Genomic DNA, 26803 nt, shown 5'->3' with positions numbered 1-26803 from the left:
TCGCTACTGGGCGCGCCTCCCGCTGCCTTCCGGCCCCGCGCGGGGAAGCTGAGGCCGCGCTCCCACCTCCCTTCGGCTCAGCCTCGCATCTCCCGCCGCGTCACCCGTCCCCGCTCCGGCTCCTCGGGGGCCGCGCGGTCCGGGCCTACCCGCGGTTGGGCCACCTCCTCCCTCTCCAGAGTGACGAATCGGCGCCCAGCTGGCAAAATACTGACATTCGGGGAGTTTTGAGGAACGTATGGAACCTGAAAAAAATCTTTGACTGTACTAAACACCACCGCGTCCCCACTAGAACGTTTATTTTTCTGAAGAAAGTCGGTTGGGGCCTGGAAAGGAATTACGAAGAGTGTTGAAAGTGCGAGCGCGGAAGCTCGGGACGCGAGGGGCGGGGCGTGCGCGGGACAAAGGGAAGCGAGGCCGGAGCTGCGGGCGCTTTTTCTGCCCGCGGGTGAGTGTTTCCGACTGGGCCCGACTGGGTCGGGAGGGTGGAGAGGCGTGGGGTCCCGGCTTGGCTGGGTTGCTGGGGGTTGCTGGGGTTCAGACTTGGCCGCGGGACCAGGGCCGGGGGCCGGTTGCGGCCTCTCTGAGGCCTAGCGGAGCGAGGGTGGGGATAGAGTCCCATTTGGGGCTCCTTTTGGGCGGCCAGAAGTGCCCCTTCCACTAAACCCGCGGAAGTGGTCAAAGCGCTTCTGCAAGCTCCTCTTCAGTAGAGTCGCTGGTAAAGTGCACCTTCACATCAAACCTAAACGAATCGATCTCAGGAAGCCCTTGGGATAAGCTAAGCCCGTGGTCCTCACCCCCAGGAAGGTGGTTTCCCCTTGTCCAGGCAGCTATCTGAGGACTCACGGTGTGGCTTGGAGTGAAGAGCGAAAGCTCGGCAACAGTTTGGCCTGGGTTTGAAACCCAACTCTGACACTTCCTGACTGTGTGTCTTGAGTCAAGTTACTTATACTGAACGAGACTCCTTTTTTCCCTCCGTAAAATGGCAATAGCAGTACATATCTCGTTGGTAGTGTGACTGTTAAACCAGATGATGTTAAAGTAGTAAACCTGTCCCGTATAAGGTATTCAACAAATAACTTCTCCAGGATTTTATGCCAGGCACCGGGGATGCATACAGTGGTGGACAGATGTACGAGATCACTCTTGAAATTTATGGTATAGCAAAAGAGATCAGTAATTTCAAAGCATTAACAATAAAATGTGACACACCAGGGAGCTTGTGGCAGTTATTATCCGGGCCCCCTACAGCAAGGCCTACTGGATGTTGACAGCCCACCCAAGCTTGAGCAGGAAGGAAATCTGCCCCAGACTCTGGTTTCCTGCCTGTACCTTAAGGAGAGACTGGAGACCCAATTTGGGCCATTGAGAAAATAAATGATTTCTTTCTTTCCGCACCAGGCCTCTTACTCATAATGCTCCAGAAATGCCCTTAAAATACAAAACAGGACCAAAAAAAAAAAAAAAAATCATGTTTGTTTCTCATAATGTTGGAAGAAAATACTCCAGTAGTCATAGAAGTTATTTGCCTTTTTTCTAAAAATCAATGTTCGTCTCTTTGTACACATTGTGTGTAATATATAGTGAGGTAAGGAACAAGTTCCTGTGTGTGTGGTCATGCCCTGAGCTAGTGTTACTGGGACCAAAGTTGGTAAGAATTGAGCTAGGTACTGGGACAGCAATAATGAATTAGATGGTCCCTGTCTCCATTCAGCCCCCATTTTAGCAGATGTAATATGATACCATTGCTCTGTGTAAATTGGAGTACAAATGAGGGAACATTTAATTTTGTACAGATATGTCCAGAAATCTCCATTGAGGAGATATATTTTGAGTTGAGCTAAGAAAGATCAATAAGAGTTTTTTCCAGTAGACTCAAAATTTATTCCCAGCGGTTATGAAGCTATTTACCATTATGATGATGTTTTTTAGTCACTCAATTGTGTCTGACTCTGGCGACCCCATGGACTGTAGGCTACCAGGCTCCTCTCTCCATGGGATTCCCCAAGTGAGAATACTGGAGTGGGTTCCCATTTCCTTCTCCAGGGGATCTTCCCGACCCAGGGATTGAACTCAGGTCTTCTGCATTGGCAGGCGGGTTCTTTTACCGCTGAGCCACCAGGGAAGCTCCGTTTGCCACTGTAAGAGAGTGTGAAGTTTATTGTCACACCAGTTACCTTTTCCACTGCCTTCAGGAGTAAAATGCTGTTTTACTAGAAAGGAATTGTTATCCTAAAAGGAAGGCAGAGCTGTGGCTGATCAGGGAGCTGTCAGTGTCTGGTAGGCCTTGTTGAGGTAGGCCCCAATAATACATCATATTCTTTCATCACTGTATTAAACAGTTTGATTAAATGTTTACATGGCATCACCAAAACGTTTTCCATACAAGAGGTGGCTCAGTATCAAAAAAACAAAACAAAAAAACTTGCAAGTACATGTCTAATTTTACTTTTTAATATCCCCTGTCATTTGTTTTAGTCATTTAATTCTGATCAACTAAGTGACCTAAAGAACTAGTAAAATATTTAAAAGGCTTGATTACTAGAAGATAATGTAATTTTACAAAGAAATATCAAACTACCCTATTCTTTAGAAAAACATTCTCTTATGCTTGCTGAGTTTTGATTATCTTTATTTTTCTTTTTTTTTTCCTTTTTTTTATTTTAGTGTCTCAGATTCATTCTTAAGGAACTGAGAACTTAATCTTCCAAAATGTCAAGTAAGTTTCATTTTTTATATTTATCAATCTATATTAATAAGAGACTAATGCCCTAGCAAATGGGAATTCCAAAATACTCTCATTTTTTTTTCTTCAAAACAGGACCATTGGTAGTTTTGTTGCATAGTATTATATCTCAGTTGTTTACAAGAAGTTATTTATTTTCTTTCAAACAGAAAGACCATCTTATGCCCCACCTCCCACCCCAGCTCCTGCAACAGTAAGTTTTAATTTTCTTGTTAATGTAATAGCCAAGTCTGGCCTTGATACAAAAACCCAGATGTCTTCCAGTGACAGTCACTCAATCATCACAGCAACAGGATGAAAAATTAAGCTAAAAAACAGCACTTCCTACTAAATAAAATAACTCTGCATCTTACCTTGAACCAACCCCAACATTTAAAGAAACATACTACTGAAATGCCAACCTCCTATGCTCAGTTCTTTTTTTAATTAGAAATAAGTGGCAAGTTTAACACTTTTCTTGTCATCTCTGTTAAGAACCTTGAAAGCTAATATGAAATAAATGCGCATTCTGGCATTTATTGTTTTTAAACCTAACCTTCAATTGGTTACATTTTTCTCTTCCTATCTGTATATAATTTTCACATTAAATCAAACAATAAAGCTTCCAGTTCTATACTACCTTATTGTAAATCTTTATTTTCAAGCTGTTCAAGTAAGGATTTCATTATCTGTGGGTCAGATCCTGCTATTGAGTTTTATGCCATAAATAATATTTTATTGGATTGAGACTTGATATGTTTCAAAGTGTATAAATAATAGTGAACTAGTTTTTTTCACCCAGCAAGCTCTGGCCCAGCTTGGTCAGCATGTAAAATAATTGCCCAATCCACAAAACAGATTTAACAGTAACTCTTCAGGCCTTGCTGAAATGGATTCCTTGTTTTTTTTTTTTATTTAAAAGCAAAAACAAAACACTGTTAACATTGACCATATCCTACAAAAGCAGTTCTTAACTAAAGCTGTTAGCCCTCCTTCCATACTCCCTGCCCCTAAATTTCAGGCTAGCTTACTAATTAGGGCCTTGTGTAACTTTGTTTTCTCCACTAGATAAACTACTTTTATTTACTAACCTTCTGTATGTTTGTTTATCAACAATTTGTTTTTCCTTAGTAAGATGCTTTTAAAAAGGGATACTGTATCACATCTCAACTTTATATAATGTACAGTTTCTAAAGTTACTTTCAGTAGATCTTAAAGTCCTGTGTTTGGTTTATTTCCTTTCTTAAAGAACATTTCTTACCATCTCCTTGGCACTCTGCTAGTGGCTATACAGGTGGAGTTGAACAATTGAGATTCCTGACCTCAAAGAGCTAACCATGTACTTCATTTTTGGAAATGGTATAATTGCAGTGTTTTAGTTTCAATTTTTTTTAAGTTCCCTTACTGAATTTTCTTACATTATTGCCTCATAATATTGAACAGTGATTATCATTGCATATGCAACCTTTGAAGGTGTCATTTTGACGCAAATACTGCCTCTAACAGCGTATATTATCTTGAAGACATTAATTTTTTTGAGATAATAGAAATAGCTCAGAAACCAACCCTATGATTTCCTAAATGTAGAAAGGGATATTTTTACCTTTCTTTAATCATATTTCTGTACCATTATAATTTTACATTACACATACAGAAGACTAGGGGTTAGTACATCCAACAGAACGGATATTAAATGAGTTTCCTCCTTTATTTTATTTCCATTTCTTCTTCCACCACCATCACCACCACCACCACCACCACCACCACCACCACCTCCACCCACCACTACCACCCAAACGTACCACCACTCCAAGTAATATACACTTCTTTTGTGCCTTTGATACTTCATCTGTGTTTTGCCTACTTATATATGCTTGATTTGCGTCTTCTATAACTACATAGGCTAGAAATTGATCACTTGTTCTCTTGTAAAGAATATCAAATGATTGATTTGCTTGAATGCCTTTTTTTTGGACACTAAGGATATGTGCAGTGGCATGTTTTAGAAAATTGTGTTGATAATAGCTACAGCTTAGTTGGGATGTGTTGTTTATTTTACATTATACAATTCAGCATTGGTATTAATTGCATGTTAAAATGAAATTACTGTCACTTGTTTTGATTGAATTTCATTAGGTCAAATACCTTACTTTTGGTCTCTCTTTGCTACATCCTTTTTATGCACTATACTTTGATTCTCATGAACATTGGATGTCATTTTATTAACCACGAAGGGCACTGCTATATAAGAGCCCATTTGTGATCACATCAACACATAATTTACAAAAGCCGAGAATTCTGTTGCTCCAACAAGCAATTGTGGTTGGAAAGAGCTCGGGCTATCAGGAAATCAGATGAGAAAAGAAAGTTCAAGTCTGTCTAGTAGAGAAGTAGTTCACATTAAAACTAAATGCAGAAATTATTCGTGATTGACCTGTGGAAGATGGATCAAAGAAGAGATGGAAGAGAAAGCCTTTAAAAGAATGACTGGGTTAAAAAGATCAGACAGTACCCCCAGAATGAAATCCATGCATTTCTTACAAGTCTTTGTTTTGAAATCATGTATGTGACATCCATTGAATCCCACATATGTTTTTTTCTATTGATGACTTCTGGCTTCCTGATTTGAATCTCTTCTCATTTCTCACACTATATAAAATGATTTAAAGCTGTCTTTGGAAGCAGTCCATTTCTTGTTTTTGTTTTTGGTAGATAAGTGCATTGGTGGCATTCATATGACTGTCAAATAAATCATGTTTTGTTTTGCATGTAAAGTGTTTTCAGACTCCTAGTTTATCACATTTCAAGCTTTCCAATCTCAGACATATATTGCTAAGTTGTTATTTCATATATTGACCATAAAGTGATCCTGAATGTTCGAGACACTTCAGTGTATTGCTTATCCTGAAAGACAAACATATTCACACTCATACAAACACCACTGGCCCCTGCAAAGAGACAGAAAGAGACAAAAAAAACAAAAACCACTTGCAGACTGGTTTTTCAATGCAAAAAAAGAACAATTACAACACATCATTGCTTGTTTAAATTCAGGTTGCTTTTGCATGCCATATGCAGATCATTTTTCATTTCTGTGTTTTCCTCGTTTGAGCTCATTTCTCATTCGTGTTTTTGTCTCATTTGTTTCCATCAGCAAATGCCCAGCACACCAGGGTTTGTGGGATACAATCCATACAGTCATCTCGCCTACAACAACTACAGGCTGGGAGGGAACCCGGGCACCAACAGCCGGGTCACGGTAGGAGAATCAACTATTACAGCATCCAGCAAACAACTGGAATTGACCAGAAATGCCTTCAGGTTTAGGTCCTTTTGAATCATCAGCACAGCCATTTAAAAAAAAAATTTAACCTGGCTTTTAGATTATTTTAAATATTCATTGTACAATCTTATACTGAAAAAAAAAAAAATAGTGAGATCTGGATATGTATACAGAAGAAAAGGAGAATCCATTCTGTTTGGTGATTGGTAGAGATAAAGCCATGGGCACTTAATGCTAGTACTCCATGTAGACAAACCTAGGATTCCCTATGGTTAAGATGCCCTTTTTGAGGCGAAGAGTATCTTTCATTTAAGGTAATTGGCATTAGGCTCAAGAACTATTTTCTTAATAAAAGCTGGGCTTATAGACCTGGCCCTTTTGGGCTATCCTACCAGTTTGAACTGCTGCACACAATTATTTGTCTTTTGGATTTAACAGTTGACGTAACTGAGATTCGTTTCTCTCTAGTTAAAAAGATATTTGTGCCAATTCAAAGAATGGCAGAATGAAAGCTGAACAAAATTAATTTGAGTTACCAGACTATACATATCTACAACCAGAAGTGCATTTATAGTTCAGAGGGTAAAGGATATGATTTCTGAAACTTAGATGTTTCACTTAAATAATCAGCCTGAGATACCAAAATTGGATGATGTACTTCAGCCTTTCTTTTTAACTTTAAAATTATCTTTAACTTCATTTAAGGAAATTTAAGGTACCCAAAAAACAAATAACTGTAACAACGATTTACCAAAAATAGATAAATAAATCCAAAAGCCAAATGCCTACATACATGGGAATGTGATATTGGTAAGAATTTATACAACCCAGAATGGCTGTAAACTTTTTAATACCTGATTTTTGTTTGCTGTATTCAAAAATAATTCAATTAGTGTGACTTCAAAAAAGCCCTCTCACCCTGTAGTCAAGCTAGAGCAGAAAGCTTGTAACTTCCAAACTATATGTCTATCTTGGTAAGCATATTGCTTAGCTTGATAGGTTTTGTTTGTCTAAATATTTCATTGTTTCTGCATAATTTGTACTTCATAAGCATATCAAGTTTTATGTGCCATGCATATTTCATGGTATCTGAAAAGAATTCTGACAAAGTGTGTGTATGTATGCATTTTACAATGCATACAATTTTTATGTGCATCGGTACTTGTTTTTCCCCTGGCCTGAATGTGTTGTTTGACAAGTGTAATGGGTGGCAAAGTAATCAAATGATAAAGAACATTTTAATTTAATTAAGGGGCAGAATCAATTTTGGATCATTTATGTTAATACAGAAAATTATTCATGGGTAATAATCAAAAGAATGATTACATTCTAATAGCTCTATACAGTCAGCTCTTGATTATCTATGTTGATGGAAAAGTAATGATGGTAACGGTAATATTAGAATCATTTGTATTTTATTTTCTGTAAGCATTTTGTTCCCAACTTGGATGTATCTGGGAATCCTTTGTTAATAAAGTGGTATCATTCAGTGGAGACTTAGCAGGAACAGGAAAGTACAGTCACTGTCTCAGGACCTTGGCCAGTTTCTCCCCATTCCTTCTTGGGGATGTTGGAACCCAGTATTTGGAGTAAGCACTAGCTTTAGGGTAGGTTAGTATGGGAAGACTGTTGGGCATGGGAATGTTGATGTTCGGGTTCTTTACAATTGTTTTATTTTGTATTATTGTCCTCTCAACACCATATTGAAGTGTAATCCAGGTGCTATGTAGACTTGAACTAAAGGGCCTAGGAAATGTGGAGGCTTTTAGCCTGTGTTAATCCTTCAACTTTTAGTGACCTCTCAGGTAATCATTCTTTACAAAAATTATGCCTAAAGTTTTATACTACCTTTTTTTTTGTCTGTATATCTAATTTAAGGTCTGTTAGGACTCAGTAGATCTGATTTTGACCTTTATAAAAGTGTTATTTTAATATGACCCCGTTTATGTGTTACTTTGTCGGGGAGCTTCTCTGGTATTATTGTCTGCAAATCACCTTAAGTCATTGATTTGAAGGAATGATTTGATGACACCCTGTGGAGTTGCTTCCCATAGGATCTACGAACATGTGGTTTTCCCGATGACTCCAGTAAACTTGAAGAGTTTTCAGACAATAAACACTTTATATACATAAGCATGTTGAAACCTTTTGGAGTGCTTATGGTAGCTATGAAGTGGAATTCACTTCTGGTCAGTTCTTCATCAGATGCTGATTAACATTCTCTTAAGTACAGATGTGAAAACAGATTGAGACAGAATGTTAAGAACAGTTCATTTCTGTGCTTTAATGGGAATTTCATCCCAGAAGAAAACCTTGGATAAGATCTTACCAGAGAAGCAGCTGAAAATTGGGAAGAAATAACGCAAATCTCTTGAGTAGCCAAAATTTCACAAAACCATAGACTTTATTATTCATAGGGGACCTTCCTCTGTTGTAATTTTAACTAGCATAATTAGTTGTTTTCCCCCAACTCATTGCATTTGGAGAGAGGGACAGTTGCTGCTGGAGGTCGGTTTCCTGACAGCAGCAAGGAAGGAAACAGCTGAAAAAGGAGACATGCCTTCTAAAACCATAACTGTCAGGTCATTTAATAAAGGAACCAGCTGTTTTTCATACCTCAAACCAGGGGATTATAGTAAAGCAGTGGTTATAATTGTGTACAGTGCAAACTGCTTTTTTTTTTTTTGGAAGAGTAATGTTTGAGACATTTTAGAAAGATGTCTGTTTGAGATGGTTAATAAATTAAGACTGTTGAGTGATATTAACCTTTAATGTCCTGAAAACCAGCTAGAATTTAAATTTGTTGTTATTGTTTTGGTTTGGTTCTGTTCGTATTTGTAAATTGACTGGTCAATGTAATGAAAATATGACCTCAACATGCAGATGATCCAGGTACCTTCCTTTGGGAGGAAAAAAAGAGGCAAATTCATTGTTATAAATGCAGCTCTTTGAAAAATTTCAAGGAGTAAATATTATTGTAATTTGTTTTTAAAGTGTTCTAATTCATTTGTAACCCACTTCATGAAATTCTGAAGGTTTGTGTTGGCTGTGAGTTGGAAGTGTTTTCTAGTAACTTTATGTATGAAGAATCAGACTTTTATGTGTTTCTTGCTCTGAATTCATGACAGAAGGTTAGCTTTGTAGAAATCCACACCCACCCCCCCAGAGAACTCCTACCACCCTAAGACACATCTCCTGTTGGCTGTTCATACCGCTACTGTTGACAGTCTCACTTCACCCTGCTGCCCACTGCTGGCTGAAAGCAGGGTTTGTCTACCCAAGCATCAGCATCCTGTGTGGTAAGAATACATGGGCGATGTGGAAAGAGAGGAATACTGCTGCAGAGATGAAATGCTTTCTTGTAAGTTCATGTATGAAGAAGCAGAGTTACTGACAAGTATATAGGGCTGGAGGGAGACCCTTCTCATAGGAAGAAGAAGCATTGTTTGAAAGTGGTAGAAGGGTTACAGACACACTCTTCCCTGAGCCCTTGGATAAAAAATAAGGTTAGACTTGGGGTCTCAGCTGAGAATGGCGGGGGGGTTCCCTCTGGTTTTACCACAAGAACAACATAAGGGCAAGGGAGCAAAATGCCACCTTAGTTTTCTTATGAAGATTTGTTGATTCCTATCTTTTGATAATTAGAAGGAAGCCTTCTTCCTTCCCAGCCTGGCAGGAAAATCAATATCAGGAGTCTTCCAGAATTGTGGGGGAAACAAATATAATTCAGCCATGATTTGATGCTGGGCCCTTGATCAGATGCAGCAGTGTGTGCAGAGGTGTGAGTAGGTGCAGAAGCAGCTCTCCTGTGCTGGAGGCATGGGGCTGCCTGGTCTCCTGCCTGGATTTAGCCTTTAGAAAGAGCTCATCTCCTCTATTTCTTTCCCTTTTGCCTTTCTCTCACCCACTTTCATCTTTACCTTTTTAAAAACTATTTTTCAGTCTCCTCACCTTCTGTTTCCCATTTCTTTTTTCTCTGTCTTCCCCCACAAAAATCAGCATTTTTAAAAGCTTAAGTGGAGTTTCTTAACATACGGTCTCAAAATAACTTAATCAGGCCCTGTTTCTGTCATTTCTCTGTTCCTGGTAAACTTGTTCACTCCTCCACTGTGACTAGGAGTACAAAAAAGGCATGACTTCAATGCACACTTCCTAATCTCCTTTATTTAAAAAAAACTAGATATGGGTATAGAACCTTAAGAAGAATAAAATCTCTAGTCATAACCAAGGAGTAATAACGTTTTTTGTTTGTTAGTTTTTCACTTTTGAATCTAGGGAGTAGGTTTTGTGGCGGTGGTAGTTGTTCATGTGGAAATGTGTTCCTGAAATGGTACAAATAGTAAACAGTCCCCAGTAGGCAGTGTGAGATGTGGTAAGTGCTGATCGGGTTCAGCTTCTGGTGAGATAATCAAGTGTTGACTGTATATGTGATGGTAAATTAAGCAAAATTAAAGGATGCCAGGTAATGTCCTAAATGTGGGACATTGATGTATAACCATATATTTTTGCTGTATTAATAATTGTGTAATATTTTATTTGTTCTTACAGCCAGGTTGTCAAAGCAGTGGCAATAAACTGCTAAGTAACATATTAAAAAGCTCTGTGGTTAAAGTAATTTTCTTTATTTTCTTTTGATGTGAACATTTCTGAATTTGCAGTGATAGCTATTTTCAGTGGAGAAAATATAAGAATCTTGTATCCATGGACGAGTAGAAGAAAGGCGCATTAGAATTTTTAAAGGGACTCTCTTTTCAGTTTGCTGGTGAACTTCTAGCAATTGAGTAATGAACGTATTTACTCTTTTCTAGGCGTCCTCTGGTATCACGATTCCAAAACCCCCAAAGCCACCAGATAAGCCGCTGATGCCCTACATGAGGTACAGCAGAAAGGTGGGTGCCCTGGAGCCAGCAAGGAGTGAGGACTGCAGTCTTTGCTCTTTGCTTTACGTCAAGGTTCGATGGACTGGGCCGGCCATTTTGGGCATAGTCAGAGGAGAGGATACAGGATTGCAGCTGTTAAAAGACATTAGTTCTGAGTTCAACATTCCAGAACTAAAATCCAACAAGAAAATGATTAAATAAGCAGTTAAGTGGTTGAGCATCTGCCTACCAGCGCAGGGGACAAGGCTTCGTGCCCTGGTCCGGACGGATCCCGCGTGCGGCCGCGCAGCCGCTGATGCAGCACGCACGCCTGGGGGAGGCCCGCACGCTGCAAGGGAGAGTCCCCTCTCGGTGCAGCTGGGAGAGGCCTGCACAGCGGTGAAGACCCGGCATAGCCCAAAATAATGCAAATGTGTGTATAGTAAGAGTTACACACTCAAGATAAAGTTGTGTAGCCAGCATTGTATCGTCTTTTGGAGACTATTTAATGACATGAGAAACATGTTAGGTGAAAAAAAGGAATGCAAGACTACAAGTACTGGTATCTCATTTTTATAAAAATAATAGGAAATACATGTCAGTTTGAATTTTTTTTTAAGAAAAGCCTAGAAGACAATGGTTATCTCTAAACAAATCAACTTATGGTACTTTTTATTTTCTTCATGCTTTTCTTGAATTTTTCTATTTTTTTGTTGGGGGGAAGGGGTGATGAACCTCCATTACTCTCAAAATAATAACTATAGCTGATATCTTTATTAAAAATGAGCATTTACCTATTTTCACCACTACTTAGAAATTTTGAAATTTTTGGTCATAATTACTATATGTGTAATTTGACAGTTATGTTATATTGTATTACGCACAGTAACCGCATTCCTTCTAAACTCATGAATTTTTAGAAAGACAGACTATGTAGAGTTATCTCATCAAAGTGTCTGCAGTGTTTGGAGGTTTCTGAAATCTGCCTTAAAGTAACCCAGCAGAGGACCCTTGATAATTGTTGCAGCAGGCTGATGGGAACAATGGGTTTTGATACTATTCCTTGTGCCTTTGTTGATGATTGAAGTAAAGGTTTCTATATTAAAAAGTTTTTGTGAAAGTCTGTATTTTTAGGCATCAATACTAAAATCTGAACTATTTCCTTTTCAAGGTCTGGGACCAAGTAAAGGCTTCCAACCCTGACCTAAAGTTGTGGGAGATTGGCAAGATTATTGGTGGCATGTGGCGAGATCTCACCGATGAAGAAAAACAAGAATATTTAAACGAATACGAAGCAGAAAAGGTAGGATGGAAACTACTGTGGGACAGGTACAAGATAAAGTTCATGAACACTTGCTTATTACTTATAAAAGAAACGTACAGTCTAATCAGACAGCTGAGGCTTCATCTGCCTGGGTCAAGTCACTCAGTTTCTTTAGACTTCAGATTCCTTGTCTGTAAGAAGGAGATAGTTATCCTGTCTTTTGATGTTCAAATGAGATAATGTAAGTATTCATTATGACCTGCAAAATATTAATTCTAAAACAGAGAAACATTTGAATTTCAGATAGAATACAATGAATCTATGAAGGCCTACCATAATTCCCCCGCGTACCTTGCTTACATAAATGCGAAAAGTCGTGCAGAAGCTGCTTTAGAGGAAGAAAGTCGACAGAGACAGTCTCGCATGGAGAAAGGAGAACCTTACATGAGCATTCAGCCTGCTGAAGACCCAGATGGTAAAAAAAAAGTGGGGTTTTGTTTATGCTTTCTCTGAGAATTAAAATATGAGAAATCTCTTAAGTTGAAGTTTTGTTTTCTATCCTAAATGGAAAACAAAGCATAATTTAAGTGCCATTTCAATATTTTAAATAATTATTTTGATTAAGATTTGTGTGTAAATTTCCCAAAGAAAAAGAAACACCCTTTTTAGCACAGAAAATAGCAAAAACTACCTATTGTTTATCAAAATCTTTGTACTGAGAATGCATGAAAGGTTTTTTTAGTCATAATCAGAATTTTACCTCACTGCTTTTAAAAGTTAAATGCCTTCAAGTTATTGTTATTGGTTCCTTAAATCAGCTGAGTTAAAGGCTCGTAAGCAAGAACGTTAATGAGTGGGAAGAGACATTTTGAACTCTAGTTAATTCAGAAATCCAACTAGAATTTGTAAGTACAACTCATAGTGATACTTATAAGGGCGCTTTAGTGCTTAGTCGCCAGACTTACAGGGGTGCTCTATTGCTTAGTCGCCAAGCCACGTTGGATCTTTTGCAACCCCATGGACTGTAGCCCACCAGACTCTGTCCATGGGATTTCCCAGGCAAGAGTACTGGAGTGGGTTGCTGTTTCCTCCAGGGGATCTTCCTGACCCAGGGATGAAACCCATGTCTCTGCTTGGCAGGCAGGTTCTTTTCCACTGAGCCACTCAGGGAGCCCCGAGAGGGTGCGTGCCCACAGATATCACAGGCGCGCGCGCAGCAGAGCTCCCTGCTCGGCGCTCTGTGCAGGGAGCGCAGCAGCGCCGGCGCCAGCCGCCTCCAGCGATCAGTGTACGCATCCACGGAGCACGCGTGCTATACAGATCATTTTCCTCAGGTGCTGCTGTGATGAGGAAGAGGTTGGAAGCTCTAGCTGCAAGCAACAAAAACATCAGGGAAATAATTTAAGATCCCATTTTAAAGTAGTAATAACAAAGAAGAAGCTTGTACGGCCTTTAAGAAGAGACCTTTAAGAAAAGAAGCACTAATACCGCCTAAAGACATGAATAAACTGAAATACTTGGAGAGAAAAACAAAAATGAGTTTTTAAAAGAAAGGACTGGAATATTGACAAATATCCTCATAAATACAAATCTAATAAACATAGCGACTAGAATAGGGAATAGAGACAATAAAGCATATTAAGCAGAGTCAGCAGTGCTACAGACACACAAGTATATACAAACTCTTAATTGCTCAGATTGAATGATTAATGCAAGAAAAAAGCACAGAACTAAAAAAATAGAAGAAGATCCAGTTTACAAATAATTGGAAGGATGGGAGGTCAGTAATGAGTGAGAACAAAGACTTGCAATACAGAAGCCATAAGTAGGAATCAGATGAAGTTTTCACTAGGTGAAGGTAACAAACAGCGTGAGCCTGGAGAGGCGCTGAAAGAGACTCACTAAGGGATAGTCTGAAAAAGAGAACCTTTCTCTGTTCCTCAGGCTCCTGCCCATTATAGTTTTTAAGTTTAAAATATGATATTAGAACTAGAGCTGGCAGTAAGAAAGGACAGGAATAATTAAGATGCCAGGATAAGGATGACTTTAAACCTTGGACTTTATCCCTCAGAACAGAGTAGAAAGAGGAAGACTTGGGGGGTGGAAATGTACATAAAACCAAGAGGAAGGCTGAACAAGCACAGCAGCTGCTCACTCTAGCAGAGACGACCTACAAGCCTGCAGGACATAGGCAGTTATCCTCACAAGATAGTGAAGGCTTTTTTTTAAAAAAGAGAATATTCATGAGATAAAGTACCTGGTGAATTAGAAAATATAAACCTACCCTCCCCTTCCCCAAAAATAAATCAGCCGACTAAAATGCAAGGAAAGACATGTGCAGACTTCCTTGGAGAAGTCTATGCCCTCCCAATGCAAGGGGTGTGAGCTCGGGCCCTGTTCGGGGAACTAAGATCCCATGTGCTGTTCAGCGTGGGCTAAAAATAATAAATTTTTTTAAAAAGGAAAGACAAGCCCATATTGCTAAGACTTTACCAGTGATCAACACTGGGGACATATGAAAGAAGAACAATAATAAAAAGGGAACCTAGATTGATAACCTAGCACAAATGTATATAATCCTAAGTGTGAATATGAAAAACTCTCCCTTAAGAAGTAAAAAAGTCACAGAATTTTTTAATGGTATCTTTTGTTCCAGTAATTTTAATTTCAGAAGTACATATCCTAAAGAAGTTACTTGAAACAAAAATAATTGGCCCAGCAGTTCATAGTGGTGATATTTCTGATAATAAGAGTTTCAGTAACTACTTAAGTACCATATATTAAGGGACGTGCTAAAATGACACAGCAGCAGAATTAGGGCCTTTGCAATAGAGTTTCTTACAATGTGGTCCCCCACCTCTGATAGAGGAGCTTTTGTTTTAATGTGTATTGCTTAGGAGGAAGCGCTTTTTAAAAAAGTTAGTTGATTTAAATAAAAATATTAACAAATAATAGCACATATTGTTAGCAGATATGTCAAAAACTGGTAATGATAAGAGCAAAGGTTCAGTTCAGTCACTCAGTCGTGTCTGACTCTTTGCGACCCCATGGACTGCAGCATGCCAGGCCTCCCTGTCCATCACTAACTCCTAGAGTTTACTCAAACTCATGTCCATTGAGTAGGTGATCCCATCCAACCATCTCAGCCTCTGTCATCCCCTTCTCCTCCTGCCTTCAGTCTTTCCCAGCATCAGGGTCTTTTCAAACGAGTCAGCTCTTGGCATCTGGTGGCCAAAGTATTGGAGTTTCAGCTTTAACATCAGCCCTTCCAATGAATATTCAGGACTGATTTCCTTTAGGATGGACTGGTTGGATCTCCTTGCAGTCCAAGAGACTCTCAAGAGTCTTCTCCAACACCACAGTTCAAAAGCATCAATTCTTCAGTGCTCAGCTTTCTTTATAGTCCAGCTCTCACATCCATACATGACTACTGGAAAAACCATAGCCTTGACTAGACAGACCTTTGTTGGCAAAGTAATGTCTCTGCTCTTTAATATGCTGTCTAGATTGGTCATAACTTTTCTTCCAAGGAGTAAGTGTCTTTTAATTTCATGGCTGCAGTCACCAACTGCAGTGATTTTGGAGCCCAAAAAAATAAAGTCTGCCACTGTTTCCACTGTTTGCCATGAAATGATGGGACCGGATGCCATGATCTTAGTTTTCTGAATGTTGAGTTTTAAGCCAACTTTTTCACTCTCCTCTTTCACTTTCATCAAGAGGCTGTTCAGTTCTTCTTTGCTTTCTGCCATAAGGGTGGTATCATCTGCATATCTGAGGTTATTGGTATTTCTCCTGGCAGTCTTGATTCCTGCTTGTGCTTCATCCAACCCAGCATTTCTCATGATGTACCCTGCATATAAGTTAAATAAGCAGGGTGACAATATACAGCCTTGACGTACTCCTTTTCCTATTTGGAACCAGTCTGTTGTTCCATGTCCAGTTCTAACTGTTGCTTCCTGACCTGCATACAGGTTTCTCAAGAGGCAGGTCAGGTGGTCTGGTATTCCCATCTCTTTAAGATTTTCCACAGTTTGTTGTGATCCACACAGTCAAAGGCTTTGGCATAGTCAATAAAGCAGAAATAGATGTTTTTCTGGAACTCTCTTGCTTTTTTGATGATCGAATGGATGTTGGCAATTTGATCTCTGGTTTCTTTGCCTTTTCTAAACCAGCTTGAACATCTAGGAGTTCATGGTTCACGTATTGTTGAAACCTGGCGTGGAAAATTTGGGACATTACTTTACTAGCATGTGAGATGCTTGCAATGGTGTGGTAGTTTGAGCATTCTTTGGCATTGCCTTTCTTTGGCATTGAAATGAAAACTGACCTTTTCCAGTCCTGTGGCCGCTGCTGAGTTTTCCAAATTTGCTGGCATATTGAGTGCAGCACTTTTCACAGCATCATCTTTTAGGATTTGAAATAGCTCAACTGGAGTTCTACCACCTCCCCTAGCTTTGTTCATAGTGATGCTTCCTAAGACCCACTTAGGCAAAGTGTAATAATGTAAGTGCAAAGGGGAAAGTGAAGTGAAGTGAAAGTCGCTCAGTCGTGTCCGACTCTTTGCGATCCCATGGACTGTATGAAGTCCATGGAATTCTCCAGGCCAGAATACTGGAGTGGGTAGCTGTTCCCTTCTCCCGGGGATCTTCCCAACCCAGGGATTGAACCCAGGTCTCCTGCACTGCAGGTGGATTCTTTACCAGCTGAGCCACAAGGGAAGCCCTTGTGCAAAGGTAATAGCTACTAAAAATAAGCTTGTAAACTAGACCCATACTATATGTAAGTAAAATTTAGAACTAGACCTTTTTTAAGGCCTTAGTGTTATTTTAATCTGATAAAATATATATGCCCACCTGGGAAACTGCTATTACTAGAGGTAATGTTTTTTCTGCAGTGGGCATTTTCCTTACTTGGAAGTGCTACAGTGACAAAGACACCAGAAAGTTCCTGTGTATCATCAGTTGTAAAAGCTTTGAATTACTATCCAAAGAGTGAAATATTTGGCAGAATCTGTACTGCTGTCACGGGAAGCCTTCACATTGATTTCCAGGCCAAAGACACTTGGTTATATCTCATTTGTGTTTCAGCCAAATATCAGATGCACATCCTCACTTAAAAGATTTTGTGAGAAAAACCAACATCTTGGCCGGTGAACACATTGTATCCTATGTATGGTTTTTATCAAGTAACTGCCCTGGTGCTCCCTTGATGCCCTTTAAACCCACTTATTAGTCCAGTGAGGACCATGGCTCCTTGGTAACTAAGTGTTAACATTGTTACACTCTCCTGATTATGGTAATTGGTGACCTGTTTACCAGATCATGTTGTTTATTCCAGATTATGATGATGGCTTTTCAATGAAGCATACAGCCACCGCCCGTTTCCAGAGAAACCACCGCCTCATCAGTGAAATCCTTAGTGAGAGTGTGGTGCCAGACGTTCGGTCAGTTGTCACAACAGCTAGAATGCAGGTTCTTAAACGACAGGTCCAGTCCTTAATGGTTCATCAGGTAAAGACAGAAAACATTTGTTATAGTAAGATGGGCCTATGCCGTAGGTGCCTGGTAACCTGACTGTATACCAGGCATGAGTGTGCCTGTTAAATATTTATGTCCAGTCTAACCTGTTCTGATTCAGGGAAGAGGCTGGAGGGACTAGACCCTTCCCAGAGATTTAATAAGTTTGTCATTAACACTGTAACAGGGAACCTTTTGACAGAAAGTGTATTTGTTAAGAATTTTGAGACATCCTATCAGCCTTTACTAGCATACTAAATGTTTTTCTTCCAAAAAATTACTGAGAGCTGACAGTATTGTCTAACTTACTCATGTTAATGAGTCATTCTCTCTGTGCTGCATTTTTACATTTTTTAAATCTTAGCACATTATATAATTAGTAATTTAAATTAAAAATGCAAAACACTTATCACACTGTGAAAAAGTGGACCATTAAAAAAAAAAGAGAGACATATTTTCTGTGTTTGACATTAGCTTTAGAGAAAATAATTTAGTAGTAAATAACAAAACCTGATCTTATTTTTTACAGAGAAAATTAGAAGCTGAACTTCTTCAAATAGAGGAGCGACACCAAGAAAAGAAGAGGAAATTCCTGGAAAGCACAGACTCATTTAACAATGAGCTTAAAAGGGTATTGATTTAATATGTTAACTATACTTGTATCAACGGTTACTTTTTTTTTCTCATTCTTTTTTCCAAAATAGTGTTTTTATATAGTGTCATTCACTTTGAAACAGGGTTAACTTTGCTATAGCTGGTAAGATCTTTACTTTATAAAATAATTTCCATTTTCTGGCAACCTTGCAATAGGTTTGAAACATTGTATAGTATACACGTTCAGTGAACTAGGCCTGAGGCTCTAGAACCCTCTGATATTTTAAACTCTCATATACTTGTGAATTATTTTCATTGCAACTTATTCATCAACTGTCTTTATTAGCTGTAGCTCACAGTTTGCACTTCACATGAAAACAAGTAAATATAGTGTTGCCAGCCTGAACTATAAAATAGAAGCTGAATATAAGCCAGTGCTTTCAGCGTTGCTTCACCAACTATTCTGTAACACTTGATACTACATGGCTGCTAGGGCAACTTTCCTGTAAGCACAAGAGTTTGGTTTTTTCCCTGCCATATATATGAATATAGTTCTTAGCCAAGAAAACCCGCTTGTGAAATAATTTCTCTGGTTCAGAGATTGTAAGAAAAGAACATTACTAAGAGAGTGTTTTGTTTTCTGACTACTAGTTGTGTGGTTTGAAAGTAGAAGTGGATATGGAAAAAATTGCTGCTGAAATTGCACAAGCTGAGGAACAGGCTCGAAAAAGGCAGGAGGAGAGGGAAAAGGAGGCAGCAGAGCAAGCTGAGCGCAGCCAGAGCAGCATTGTTCCCGAGGAGGAGCCAGCCGCGAGCAAGACCGAAGAAAAGAAGGAAGACGAGAGCATTCCGATGGAGACAGGTAACCTGCCTGTTGATTGCAGAGTAAATGTTGAGGGTTTTTACAGCTGTCTTTAATTCTGATTTTCCTTTCTCAGTGCTTTCTGGAGGTCACTCTGTTAATCTTGCCTCTTGAATTATGCTCCATCTCACATACACATTTTTTCTTCCCAAATCTTAATCTCTTATAATAGATTCCCTTAAAGTGTTAATATTGGTACAAAATAGGAGTGATGTGTTGCCTTTCGTCTGGCTGTTTGAGGTCTTGGGTATTTGCCCAGACTGAGTCACGTCATTCCCTGACTTGGGGATATAAAGTATTAAATGTAGTGGCTTAATGGTGAAGGGACTGACCTGCAGGCCCACAGGCCTGGGGGCTGTTTGACCCCGTGCCAGCACTGTGACCTTTAGTCTAGGTAAGTTCATTTCAGTTTCCTCCTTTGTAAGTATTCTGGCACCCCCTCTTGAAATTAAGTTCCCAAGGATAAGAAGCAGATGGACATAAAATCATCATTACTGGATTTGACATGATATTGGCACTCAATATTTTAACCTTTATTGCTAAAATTGTTTAAACAGCATGTGATCCTTTCTCTTAAGATCAGTCATCTTTGATGACCTAGAACAGAGTTAAATAAAACCTGCAGGCCAAATCCCGCCTGCCACCTATTTTTATAAATAAAGTTTTATTGGAAAAGTTTTATTAAGTTCTATTTTATTTTATTAAAGTTTTATTTGTTTACACATTATCCATGGCTGCCTTGGGGCTCCAGCAGTGTAGTTGAGTAGTCGCAACTAAGACAGCCTGACTCACAAAAGCTGAAGGTTTTCTATCTTGTCTTTAAAGAAAGTGTTTATTGATTCCATCCTAGAAAAATTCATACTTCCAGTTCTACTGATTTTCCTGACTAAAAGCATGCCTCAAGGCAAACAAGAACGTGTAAAGCTTACGTGAAGTACTGATCACATCAGTTGTTGGTTGGAATCTTGGGGTCGCCTTGCACACTGTTGTGACCCTGCCCAGTGCGCTGTTTAGTAAACAGAACTGAGCTGGAGATACGGGAAACAACCGAAAGCTCCCTGGACTGTCATTACAAGAGTGAGAGGGGCCACAGTCACACTTGGCGCTCTGCTGACAACTTCTGTTGTGACATCTGGAAAATATTAAGTGGAATGTACTGTCTTTACCAGATATTTCTACAGAATGTAATTCAGCAGATTAACATTTCAGATAGTCAGATTTTAAGTTTAATTATCAGAACCTTTTTCTGTTTTGTGTGCACGTGTTTTTTATCTTAACAAATTTGGAGCATGAACACGTTTTGTGGTTAAAGCAAGAGCATGAGAATGAAAGTATGGTTCCTTCACTCATTTGGCAGCTGGAACAGCACTCAGCCCTCTGCCGCTGTTTTGTCATCTGTGAATAGAGTGTGCCTGTAGGTCTTTAGGCTTCCCAGATGGCTGAGTGGTAAAGAAAGGAGACCTGGGTTCAATCGCTGGGTCAGGAAGATCCCCTGGAGAAGGAAATAGCAACCCATTCCAGTATTCTTGCCTGAGAAGTCCTATGGACAAAAGAGACTGGCAGACTGCAATACATGGGGACACAGAGTCAGACACAACTTAGCGACTAAACCATGAACTCCATAGGTCTTTACCAAGTTTTTATCCTCCTAGCTGAAGAAAAAAAACTGAAGAAAATAGTTTCAGACTATTGGAGCAATAACAGAAAGCAGTCTACCATGACTTATAACAAAATACTTTATCAGTCTTGTACCATTTCCTTACCTGCTTTCTCACTCATTAAATCCAAGCACTTCACACAGCATTGTCCAAAGAAATATGTCCCTGTGTAACTAGAAATGTTCTGCTGCCGACTCTTTTTAAATGAAATTTAAATGAAATTAATTTTAATAAGTCTTCAAATGCCACTATGCACTTTAGACTTAGAGCACATTGAAATTTGGAAGCTAAATTTTCAGCAGAAATACTTGATCTGTATTTACATTCAAAATTTACAGTTAAAAAGTAGATTTTTTACCCAAATTCCAACTTGTTTTAAACATGCCAAAAATTCCTCGGTCACGCTAGTCCATCTCAGGTGCTTGATATGTGTATTCATGTGTAGTGAATGGCTGCCTTATCACTGGATGTTGCAGCTCTGGACTGTCAGCACAGTTAGAAGAGTAAATTTTTGTCTGAGAACTAACAGTGACAAATGTGTCATTACAGAGGAGACACACCTTGAGGATACGACAGAAAGCCAACAGAATGGTGAAGAAGGCACGTCCACTCCTGAGGACAAGGAGAGTGGGCAGGAAGGGGTGGACAGTCTGGCAGAGGAAGGGACCAGTGATAGCAACACTGGCTCAGAAAGCAACAGTGCAACCGTGGAGGAGCCACCAACAGATCCCGTACCAGAAGACGAGAAAAAAGAATAAATGTTGCCTTGTTTTATGTGTTCTAAATAACTTTTTTAAATGAAAAAATGTTTTTTGAGTTTTAATGGTGTTATGTGGTTTGTGTATTAATATTGTTCTTGTCCATATCACACCACCAAAGGCTTTTGGACCATTTAGCATCACGAGCTGAATGGCACAGTCACCTTTTGTAAGCGGTTGCAAAGATGATTCTTTGGATCTTGTTTCTAGCCCTCAGCTGCTGAGAGCCTCAGAATTTAGATTAACTGAGAAAATGCCCACCTCTTTTAGAGAATTATCCTTTGATGCTGCAGAATCTACTTGTACAAATGCCTTCCTACAGCTCACTTGGGTGCTTACCAAAGCCATAGCTTTAAGCCTTCCCAGTCCCCATCAATAGCTTCCTGAAGGTCCGCTTTCCTGTTTCCTTCCACAAAGAGCAGCTTCTTGAGAACATAATCATGTATGAGTATGTATTTGTTCACTTACCCTTTTTTATTTTTCATCAGTGTCAGATATCAAGAGTTGTGTTAATGTGTTGAGTGTACCTACAACCACACTTGGATTGTATTGATCCAGAAATAGTCTCCATAGTTAGTTACTGGCTTATAAAATAGTCATTAAAGTGAACATGGCACATATACACTTATCTATACTGCCTTTTGTTATAATTAATATTGGATATGTTCTGGTGAGAGCTCATCTTTATTGTACAGGGGGAAAAAATACTTTTTTTCCCTGAGTTTTCCAAAGACAGAGTAGATCACAAAACTAAAGGAAGTAAATATTCTCGTAATGGAATATGTAACTTCAAAACAATTAGCCCATTCTGGAAAGAAAACAGCTGGGAATTAAGGTTCATCCACTGGAAATTGTTTTACAATAATCAAAACATTTAAAACCTCAAGGCTCAGGATCCCATAGGTCAGAGCCAACCTTTTTGATAAACTCTTAGTAAAGTCTTAGAGACTAGAAGCAAAATAGTTTGTGACAAATATGCGTTCTAAAAACTAGAATAGATTTTTACTGAATAGTGGTATAACTGATGGTATATGTTTCTTAAAGGTCCAAATGTAATAAAAAAAAAATGGAAAAAAGAGTCTCAGTGTTCTTGATCCAGTAAATATTCTCATGCAAGGCAAGCTGATAATTCTGTTACTATAATGTAGTGACAACATGGAGGGGCCTTTCACAGCTGTTAATGAATTTGCTTATCCAGATAAGCTCCTGTCTCACCAAAGTACGTAAACTGCTGTAAGTAAGTTCATTTGTACAAGACACTTGAGAAAATGCATTTCTTTATACTGTAGTCAGGTCACATGGTCTTCAACCCCAAAAGTAGTAAATTTCTACATTCACAAATGAGAAAAAAGTTTTACACTGACAAAAAAAAAATGTCCAAATAATGGTAAACCCTTTACTTACATATGGATGGCTTGTCTATATGGACAAGACTTGCTTTATAGTAAATTCACTGCAACTGAGCTCACAGCCCACAGTGACTATGACTGTCCAGCCTCCTGAGAGGGAGAGGAGGAAATGAAACAGCTGGGAACACCCCTTGGTACCTGCTTTTTTCTTAAAAACACATGGAATCTTTCTCCTGTTGCTTTCTGAATCAAAAACTAGTGTATCAGGGACTTCTGGTGGTGGTCCAGCGGTTAAGAATCCACCTTCCAAAGCAGGGGACACAAGTTCAATCCCTGGTCAGCGAACAGGTCTCACATGCCCTGGGGCAACTAAGCCCTCACTGCAACTACTCAGCCCACTCACTCTAGACCCTGAGCACTGCAGTGAAGACCCAGCACAGCTAAATCTTCAAAAATAAACTTTAAAAAATCATGTATTAGTTCTGGGGGTGTAGGGTATTGTAGGACTAAGAACTTCACCCAGCTCATCCCAGACAAACTGGCTATCCTTTTTAGTACATTGTCAAAAGTGGGCAGAGTGGTTAATGTGGGTGGTAAACAGTGCTAGATCAAGATTGCTCTGGTATTGAAGTCTTAAAAGATGGAAGTGGTTCCTTTGCTAAGCTGGAGATGACAGGGAAAACAAGTCTATCTAGACTGAGCCTGCCCATGCAATGCTAGAGCAACAGGCTAAAACTAAGATGGGATTTGGCAGCTTTTAACCACAGGGCAGGAAAATCAAATTAAAATTCTTTCCTGTCAGAGTGATCATGCAGAAAACACTGATGTTTGTGTTGTTTTCCTAGTTTCTTTAAGAAGGTGGCATATGGTCAAGGTCCTTGTCTTCCATATCCCAGTAGGCATTGGGCATGTCACCGAAACTCTCTGAGCCTCTTTCAACATAAAATAGACTGAACTTCTTTCAGTTCCCTTACTTTTCCACATAGACATGAATTTCTTTTTTTAATTTTTAATATTTAATTGTAGGATGCGGGATCTTTAGTTGCAGCAGGTAGGATCTAGTTCCCTGACCAGGGATCAAACCTGAGCCCCTTGTATTGAGAACTCTGAGTCTTAGCCTCTGGACCACCAGGGAAGTCCCACAGTCATTGTTTTTAAAGCATTTGTTTTGAGTATGAATGCATATAAAGTTTAAGGGCTTACATTTTTATTCATTTTTAACAACAAATGGCAGAGGGGAATCCCCAACAGTCTCCTGGTTTTCTTACAGGAGTTTCAAATGTCATATCTCCCCATTTATCAACAAGCATGACTTTTTAAGTAACTCTCCTGCATTACATGAAAAATGACATACTCTGTAAAGCAGAGCTTTCAGGAAAGTAACTAGAAGGAAGCTCGTTTTAACATAGAAACATCCTATGGAAAAGATAGGATACTTGACTCACTATATTTGAAAGAGAATCTGGAGCTTAAATCCCTCCAAATTTTTAGTTTTGATCCTTCCCTTTTAGAGACTAGGTTTTAAACAATTGGTGCTGACAGTGTGAAACTCATTGCCTGCCATTAAATTGAAGCTGTGGCTTCTCGTGTGAATAGGCAATGAAGCTGGGATTATACTGTGTTAAATCCTCACTTCAGAAATCACTCCCTTCTACCCTGAAGCACTACCACACGCAGTCTCCCTGCCTGGCTTCAACAAGGGCAGAAATTTTATCCTATTGCTTATTGCTGGGCAAAACTTGCTGGAACAATAATACCTTCTTAATGATTTGCACATTAGAGGGCTCAGTGTCTACAAAAAAAAAAAAAAAAAACTGTGTAACAACCTGAAAGGAACTCAGCCTTTTTAGAAGAAATCATGCTGGATTATCATCTGGTTTACAATGGTGTTTCTTTGATCAACATGGTAGGGGAAATCCTGAGTATAGTCAAAAATATCTACAGGTCTTAGTAATCATAAAACTGTTTATAAACATCTTAATATTAGGTTCAGTTCAGTTCAGTCAGTCAGTCATACCCGACTCTGCAGCCCCATGGACTGCAGCACGCCAGGCTTCCCTGTCCATCACCAACTCCTGGGGCTTGCTCAAACTCATGTCCATTGAGTCAGTGATCAACCATCTCATCCTGTTGTCCCCTTCTCCTCCTGCCTTCAATCTTTCCCAACATCAGGGTCTTTTCAAATGAATCAGTTCTTCACATCGGGTGGCCAAAGTATTAGAGTTTCAGCTTCAGCATCAGTCCTTTCAATGAATATTCAGGACTGATTTCCTTTAGGATGGACTGGTTAAACCGTATGAAATTGCCAATGTAAGTTTTTATCTACAAGATGACAATTTCACCTGGTCTAATGTAATAATTCTGTATTTTATAGTCCAAATTATAAGCTCTTAATAGCAGTTTTCTGTGTGTGAAATGATAAAACTTTGGACTTCCAGGCTGACACTTCTCTAAAAATTACTGCCTATTATTAAAATTCAGATTAAGATGCAAATCCTAAACTATCAAGTATTTAACAGCCTGATTTTTAAAATACAACACAATAACAGAGAGTTAAATTTGCTGGCTTATGTTCACATGCTTTCCCATTTAGCAAGAAAAACATGTAATTTTTTGCATGTATTCAAGACATACAGGGAAGGAAAGTTCCCAAATGATTTAATTGCTTTTTCCATAGAACTGAGACAGTGACTGCAGATCATGTCCACCTCCCTATATGAGCCATTTGAAAGGCAAGGAAGGCCACCTCAGACTTGACCTTCAGAAGTGGCAAAGACCTTGGGTCAGCCACCTCACCCACATCAGCCCCTTGGATAAGACCATTCCCTTCCACAAGTCTTCTAGGATTGTCACCTAAAATGAACACCTCTAGTCTTGGGGGGGGGGGTGTAGGGAGGGGGGTCCATCCTCTCAGGGCAGCTTACTCCTTGAATTAACTAAAAGTATTTCCCCTCATTGAGCTAAAACTTGTCTTTCCATTATCTCACCCTCCTGGTTCTGCTTCTATACCTTGAAGTCAAAGAGAATAAATGTAATCCTCTTCCAAATAAAAGATCTCTAAATATTTCTCTTTTTTCTTCCTAAATAGCTGAATAGACATATGATCCTATGGATTTCTTAAGACAATTGAATCTAGATGGATTATGGTTTGTTTGTTTTTTTCCTGAATCATCTCAAATGATTAGCAATACTTCTGTGGACAGTTGTGGTTGAGAAGTAGCACTGATTTCAATGAATAAAGCAAAGAGAAAATACATCTACAAAAAAGAAAAAAATGAAGTGAATGCATATGATAACACTGTTTTAGGCATTTAGGCATTTATGTTGATAGGTGACTTATTTTTGGTGTTCTTATTTTCCTTTTTTTTTTTAATTGAAGTATAGTTGATTGACAATATCATGTTAGTTTCAGGTGTACCAAAAGACCTTGTAATATTTCAAGACTCGTGTCCCTTAAGGTCCTGCCATAGAACACAATTTCTCTCTTCCAATGTCTCTCTTGATGACCTGGGTATAAAGGACTATCCCTCTTCTACTCTTGAGGTCTAGACCACCAGAAAGTACAAACGTTTTCTCTAACAGGATCAAACCCCAGTTCCTCTGCTGTGTACTGCACTTAATCAAGGCACAGCATCTCTATACCTCAGAAACCACCTGTCTGAAGCAAGGAGGGTTGTTCTGTGATGATCTCATGGTCTTGCCCAAAATGAAAATTTTATAACTGTGTAACATATGCAAACTCTATAAAATGAGGGTCAATATTTTCATATGTAGCAAAACAGGGAACAGGCAGATTCAGTTCATCACACAACACTTCTCAAGGCTTGATCATTTGCATTCCACTGCCACAATTTTTATCATTTCTGGGTACTGCCTGTACTATGATTACTTAACAGCTTTCTTTGAATCGACTTATTTATTCCACTTGAATAATT

At 39.1% G+C, this 26803-nt stretch overlaps 1 protein-coding gene and 1 long non-coding RNA gene across 3 annotated transcripts in view; one reads left to right on the top strand and one right to left on the bottom strand.

The window, feature by feature from the left end:
• Window positions 1-65: 65 nt before the first annotated feature.
• Window positions 66-21584, top strand: SMARCE1 (SWI/SNF related BAF chromatin remodeling complex subunit E1). 2 transcript variants are annotated; one of them, XM_020903146.2, is made up of 11 exons: window positions 66-448; window positions 2668-2719; window positions 2896-2939; window positions 5880-5984; window positions 10817-10897; window positions 12039-12170; window positions 12435-12606; window positions 17469-17641; window positions 18177-18278; window positions 18893-19103; window positions 21311-21584. In XM_020903146.2, the coding sequence occupies exons 2-11, from the start codon at window positions 2713-2715 to the stop codon at window positions 21517-21519; spliced, it is 1236 nt and encodes a 411-aa protein (XP_020758805.1). In that variant the 5' UTR covers window positions 66-448; window positions 2668-2712; the 3' UTR covers window positions 21520-21584. The 2 variants fall into 2 exon arrangements, with proteins under 2 accessions (XP_020758805.1, XP_070335532.1); XM_070479431.1 differs by lacking the exon at window positions 5880-5984.
• Window positions 11425-26803, bottom strand: part of LOC139039119 (uncharacterized) — a 26999-nt gene continuing 11620 nt past the window's right edge. Inside the window, exon 2 of the long non-coding RNA XR_011492322.1 lies at window positions 11425-13501. This is a non-coding gene — a long non-coding RNA (uncharacterized lncRNA). The remainder of the gene's footprint in view (window positions 13502-26803) is intronic.

Source organism: Odocoileus virginianus, chromosome 17, assembly GCF_023699985.2.
Source record: "Odocoileus virginianus isolate 20LAN1187 ecotype Illinois chromosome 17, Ovbor_1.2, whole genome shotgun sequence".
Taxonomy (NCBI): Eukaryota; Metazoa; Chordata; class Mammalia; order Artiodactyla; family Cervidae; genus Odocoileus; species Odocoileus virginianus.
This window is presented reverse-complemented; position numbering and strand designations above follow the sequence as displayed.

Excerpts from the sequence above, each read along its gene's own strand:
- SMARCE1 (XM_020903146.2), top strand. Across the intron at positions 5,985-10,816 it reads GCACCAACAGCCGGGTCACG|GCGTCCTCTGGTATCACGAT; the intron begins GTAGGAGAATCA and ends ACTCTTTTCTAG. Across the intron at positions 12,171-12,434 it reads ACGAATACGAAGCAGAAAAG|ATAGAATACAATGAATCTAT; the intron begins GTAGGATGGAAA and ends TTTGAATTTCAG.